This window comes from Boleophthalmus pectinirostris, unplaced genomic scaffold, assembly GCF_026225935.1.
Source record: "Boleophthalmus pectinirostris isolate CB_2022bp ecotype Guang Dong unplaced genomic scaffold, ASM2622593v1 HiC_scaffold_19, whole genome shotgun sequence".
Taxonomy (NCBI): domain Eukaryota; kingdom Metazoa; phylum Chordata; class Actinopteri; order Gobiiformes; family Gobiidae; genus Boleophthalmus; species Boleophthalmus pectinirostris.
The window spans coordinates 24,728,227-24,734,336 of NW_026571140.1; the positions used below are offsets into that span (position 1 = coordinate 24,728,227).

The 6,110-nt window shown below is 36.0% G+C and overlaps 2 protein-coding genes across 2 annotated transcripts; both read right to left on the bottom strand.

Moving 5' to 3' along the window:
- Positions 1–237: 237 nt before the first annotated feature.
- On the bottom strand, positions 238–2,740 carry sord (sorbitol dehydrogenase). The gene is made up of 9 exons (XM_020938904.2): positions 2,577–2,740; positions 2,464–2,497; positions 2,178–2,342; positions 1,721–1,880; positions 1,491–1,609; positions 1,044–1,109; positions 800–978; positions 608–729; positions 238–532 (listed from the first exon to the last, which is right to left on the bottom strand). The coding sequence occupies exons 1-9, from the start codon at positions 2,628–2,630 to the stop codon at positions 367–369; spliced, it is 1,065 nt and encodes a 354-aa protein (XP_020794563.1). The 5' UTR covers positions 2,631–2,740; the 3' UTR covers positions 238–366.
- An 816-nt stretch (positions 2,741–3,556) lies between these two features.
- On the bottom strand, positions 3,557–5,027 carry terb2 (telomere repeat binding bouquet formation protein 2). The gene is made up of 7 exons (XM_055154862.1): positions 4,852–5,027; positions 4,588–4,669; positions 4,363–4,502; positions 4,225–4,283; positions 4,097–4,152; positions 3,933–4,012; positions 3,557–3,842 (listed from the first exon to the last, which is right to left on the bottom strand). The coding sequence occupies exons 1-7, from the start codon at positions 4,913–4,915 to the stop codon at positions 3,730–3,732; spliced, it is 594 nt and encodes a 197-aa protein (XP_055010837.1). The 5' UTR covers positions 4,916–5,027; the 3' UTR covers positions 3,557–3,729.
- Between the last annotated feature and the right edge of the window lie 1,083 nt (positions 5,028–6,110).

Below are 6,110 nucleotides of genomic sequence, written 5' to 3' on the forward strand. Positions count from 1 at the left end.
TTTTAAGACTTGTTTGTTTATAAACAATGTATGAACCATGATGATTATGAACATTTAAAACTAAGACTGTGCTGCCCTCTATCTGTTCAACAAGGAAGTACAGGTTGTGTAAGAAAAACATTGCAAAACATTGTGTAAATTGTTAATTGTATTTTATTAATTTAAAGATAAAATTGAAATGTAAACACAATTACAAAATAGTGAAATATTATTTTTTTAAAGCTATAATTATAATAACAGTTCTAACCTCCACAGGGTTCATTCTAATCTTTCATCTAATCTGTCTTTATCCTGTTGTTATCTCAGCTCAAGTTCAAAGTTCATTTTCCGAAGTTTTGGTCTACGGGTTAATCTCTAATGATCAGGTCAAGGGTTCTGGTCATTTTTGTCACATTTTAACATGACTTTAATCCCGGAGCCCTGTTTGGTGGTCTCAAAGGCCTGTAGAGCCTGCTCCAGAGGGAAACGGTGGGTCACTAGCGGCTTCACATTAACTTTACCTGATGAGAGCATGGCTATTGCCATGGGCCAACTGCAAGACAAAACCAAAGCATTAAGATCAGAGCCATGGCTGTTTCATCATTTAAAGACAACAGCATTTACTCACGTGTTGCAATAACGAAATACTCCTCTAATGTCGACTTCTCTTACAGCTGCATTGACCAGAGGAATAGTGGCCATCTCTTTACCCAGGCCCACAAGCACGACCACACCTCCAGATTGAGTTGCCTGGCAGAAATCAGTATTAAAAAAGCAGATAAATACACAGAATTAATGAGTAGATAATAGAGTTACATACGTAGATAGCCGTTTGAATGCTACTCTCCACTCCAGTGCATTCGATGGTCATATTAGGGGGTGTTCCTAACAAGTCTGCCACACTTTTAGCCAGGGTCTGTGGTGAATCCTCTTTGGTTACAGTCAACACAAAATCAGCACCCAGTTCTTTTGCCAATGATAAACGTTCCTGAGAAAGATCTGAACATAAAAAAATACAGCAACTTAATTTTCAAGTAAATTATTACATTTGATTCTTTTTTTACCAGTGACGACAATTTTTGAGGCTCCCATTGCTTTCGCTACAAGTAGACTGACCAATCCAATAGTTCCTGTAGAAAAAAAGTTAAATCTTTTTCAAAGTTCATTCTGTTTAACGGGTAACTTGTAGTAGTAGTAGTAAACATAAAGAAACTTTGAAATACAGAATGTAAATGTTAACAAAATAATATACATTTTAATAACACTAGATAGTGAGATTAGATGTGCCTAATTGCTTTTTTTTTTTTTGCAGAAAGCATGTTAAACATTAATAAGCTTTGTCAAGGATCAATGATCATGTCTCATACCTTTTCAAAACACATTACAGTTTTGCAAGCATGTCGAAATGTTTGCATACATGTTGAAATATTTCCTCTTTACATCACAGCAGACTGGTGGAAGATGTCTCAAAATGATCAATATCTTTTCAAATTAAATTCATACATTTGTACCTGCACCACAGACGAGCACAACGCTGCCCATTGTGACCCCTGCTCTGCGACAGGCGTGGATACCGACTGAAAGAGGTTCAATAAGTGCTCCCTCTTCAAATGTCAAGTTATCTGGCAACCTGCACAAAGACGAGAAGAGCAAACCAAAATGCATGCAAACTGATATTTGATTGTATAATTTCTGATACAAAGAAATGCAACGATTCTATATTTGAGAAGAGTAGAGTTACTTATAGCAGAAGTTGGCATTGTGAGTGTAGTATCGTGAAAGGTTTCCATCATCAGGAGGTGTTGCACAGAAAAAGATGGCGGGAGAGAGGTTATAGCGGCCGTTTTTAAAGAACTCATCCATCTCTCGTGGCACACCAGGCTCAATGGCCACTCTGTCACCTAAAAACAACAGCTCAGAAGTTAATGTAACACGTAGGTTGTAAACAGTTAATGCAGTTATAAAAAGACATGCACCAGTGTTTGCCATAGGTCACAATCAGACTGTGGTTGCACTTTTTAAATCATTTTCTGTCACACAATGTGTGGATTATGAATGTGTTTTTATTCTCATGGCAATGCAATAAGAAACAAAGTGCAATTTTGTTATGTTAACGTATAGTTTTTAGTCTGTAGGTGACCGCCATTGTCTCTGCTATTCACTGGAACCACTGTGCACATTCATACTACAATTTTTACCTATCTGTAGATGTTTAACAGCAGATCCAACTTTGACCACTGTTCCAGCCGCTTCGTGCCCCAAAACCATCGGCTTTTTGACCACAAAGTCTCCAATGCGCCCATTCTGCCAATAGTGAACATCTGACCCACAGATCCCCACAGAGTGCATCCGCAGCAATACATCTGCAAACATACAAAGAGTTCATATTGAGGACAAATAACCATGGAAACGGTGTACAATCTAAATCAGAGCTATAATGCATAAATTCCTTTAAATGAAAATACGCAGGGGTTTAACAGTTACCGTTGGGTCCTGGCTCTGGCACTGGACGCTGCTCCTAAAAAAATAAATAATAAAACATTTAAGTTTCATTGTGAAAAGTGAAGTAGCACGTGTAAACTCGTGTAAAGTCTTACCAGTCTGAGATCATTTTTAGAGTGCAACACGACCGACAGATTATCCGTGTCCATGGCGGTGGTTTAACTGAGCTAAAAGATGTCACAACTAAGACAAAAAATCTTTTTGGGGAAGCTATCAGTGTCAAAGTACACCTGCACCTTCCTGTGAAGCTGGGGCTGACACCAAAACAAACTCCTCTATTGGTCAATCAGAAACGGATAAATCCATTTCGACACGGAAACTTAAATGGCCCCATGTTCTGAAATGGTAGCGTCCAATCGACCCAGTTGTTGCCAGGTTGGGTCGTTTTTCCGCACCAGACATTCAAAGATCTATGACATATTTTGTATATGACCAAAGATCTATGACATATTTTGTATAGGGTGACCAGATTTTCAAAACAAACAATAAAAAAAAAAAAAAAAACTGGGACATGCCTGGTTTGTGGTGGTTGGTAATAATAAAATTGTGAAACAAGTGTATAATCAAGGGAAATTGCACTTGGCACTAATCTGAGTCAGTATAGTCACATTTTCGTTGTGGTTTTGTGATTTTTAAGCAGTTTTTCTGTGTTTTATCTAAATATATGACAATTATGCCTTTCTTGTAAAGAAAAAAAAAAAAAAAAAAAAAACTGGGACAAATCACTGGTTTTGGATAAATCTGCTGGGACAGAGGACACAGGGCTCAAAACTGGGACTGTCCCAGGTAAATAGGGCCACCTGGCCACCTTAATTTTGAACAGTACTACTTTATAGTATTGTGAGGTATTGTTAATACTACATAGCAGTTTAAAAATGCCAATATTATTTTAACACTTACAGTATAAATTTAAATGTGGGTAATAAACCTTGGATTTAGAACCTTAGATCTAATGATAGTTCGTTTACTGATGTTTTGTGTTGAGAAAATGTATTTAATTAATCAATGGAAAAATGTTTCTGACAATAAATAATCATACACATTTGTGCATGTACTAGTATACTTCAGTGACAGCTTTATTACATGCAAATGATCCTAGCAAATAATCCAAAATTTAGCTTAACACAATTCACATTTCACCTGCTACAGAGCAGTAACATATACTTATAATATGACAGGTCTAATTTAAGCATTCATTATCTATAACTAAAGCTATAAACTGTTCCACCGTGTAACTGGTCTGTTGATTTATGTGTGAAATAAACAATGGTGTAAGCTACAAGCACAGCATCTGAGACATCCTGGGCAAAAATCACTCAAAGGTCCTGAATACTTTGGAAGACTCTCCATGCTTACATAACCTGTGAACAATATAATAACCATTAATTTACACATTTCCAAAAAAAAAACCCCAAAAACAAACAAAAAACAAAACATACCCGTTTACATACCTGTGAGCATGTTATTGGAAGGATAGGCTGATACACCTCCACATGGCTCCCCATTTTCTGAAGAGACTGTTTCTACAGAGCTGAAATAAACATGCGCGTGTGATATGTTTAAGTATAGATTTAAATGTGTGGGGAAAGTTTTTGTGTAAAAGAACACAACATACTTAAGTTGACTTGCTTTTCCATCACTGTGACCATCTTCTATGTCCTGACTGAAGGCCTAAAAACAGTTTATAACCAAATTTCGTGCTATATTCATTTTTGATTTACACATTCTGGGGATTCATCTTACCTCTGGCCACTGAATATCATCAAATTCCCAAATCAATCTCCCAATGACATTTCTTACCTCTGCATTAAAAATTACATTAAAATATACATGATGATAGAAAATAAACAGATATACAAAATCCAGAAAAGTGATACTTACCCTCCTGGACAGAGTCTGGAGGCAGTACATAGTGCCCAATGCACACAGACTGAAAACTCTTCCTCTTTTCACAGGCAGACAGGAAGAAACTATGGAAGACTGTCACCCTATTGAACAGGTAGTCTCTGCTGAAATATATTCTGAAAAGGAACAATAAAGAATAGTTAGAATCAATTAAATAAGCCTAAAGAAAGAAAATCTAGTTTATTATGTGCTGCTATTCACCTTTTTGTATCAGGACATAAAGCATCCTGACTGAACAGATAATTTGCTGTTTTCCAATCGCTTTTGGTCCCTCCTTCCATCACTGATCAAAAACATCTTGAATTAAATGTTGACTATGGTTTTAATCAGTTGATAAGAACATATTAACACATATGTATATTTACTACAATTTTGATATATCCTTGATTATAATTATTTAATTTTAATTGTGAAAATACATCTTTTGACAAGAAAAGCTGCTGGCCAAATATAGCTTCTACTTACTCCAGAATCTCTTGCAGTCTTGAGGCACACTGCTTGAAAACCAGGCAGATTTGTTATGAAACATGACAGCTATCTCTGAGTTAAATAGATAAATAAATAGGATAAAGAGGGTAGCTTTTTCGAATATTAGCGTTATGAGAAAAAAAAGACATTAGCAACATTAGCAGTCAAACATGTTTTTGTTTTCATTGTATTTGGCGCGCAAAGCAGATGACGTCAAAAAAAAAAAAAAAAAAAAAGAAAAGAAAAAGAAATTACCACTGACAATGAATTATAACATTTAGTGCACAGTGTTAAATGATAATAAGTAATATGTTTGTACCTGTTGTGAAGAAGTATCCAACTATTTTTAACTAACTGTATCTATTTTTCGTAATGCTTAGTTTATCCAGGAGATGGCAACATACTGCAACCCATGTCAACTACAGCAGAGTTGTTCATTATTATTTTTAATGTGTTTTATCATGTACTTTTTGTATGATCTTTCACTGGCTAATGCTTTTAAAGTCAGTAAAGATCAGTTAAGTAGTAAATATGAAGTGCTTTCACTCCACGGCAAAAGAAAAAGGGTGAGTGCTGACTGCTAGCTAAACTCATCTGGACATTGATCTCGTGAGTTTTGTTTTATTTTTGTAATTATTTATGTTTTGTTGCTGGTGCTTTTACACTACTTGATTTTTTAAATTTTTTTTTACACTGCTTGTTTTTGTGTGTGTGCGTATCTTATAACGCCTGAAAGTATGCTCAAGTTGAATTTGACCTAGCCCAGTGATTATAATTTATGTTTCTAGAGAGGACCATCCAGACCATAGCCAGACAGTCCATTACTACATACATTTACAAGGTGAGTTTCCCTTGCACTAAGTTTACTCATAAAGACATATTATCAAATTATTATTTTTTAAATAGCCTAAGAAAGCTTTTGCAATCTCAGCTTCCATTTATGTCCAGTCCTTTGCACAGGGTGGAGATAGTGCTGCCTGGTGGTTTATGTTTTCTCTTCTCTGGGGTTGTCTGCAGGTCAGGTGCTCTGCTATATTACACAGGCATGAACAGGACCATTTGGCTCTGCTTTGTGAAACCCAATAATGTCATGTAACCTTGTATTTTATAACACTAGCATCCTATTAGAGGAGGATACAGCAGGAGAACAGCCATGTGTGTCACTCTGGTGCTGGCGCTGTAACTGATGGACTATGCTGTTTGAACTCTGATGGAGGAAGAATTTACCTTATTTAATTATTTTTAGTACTGTCCTG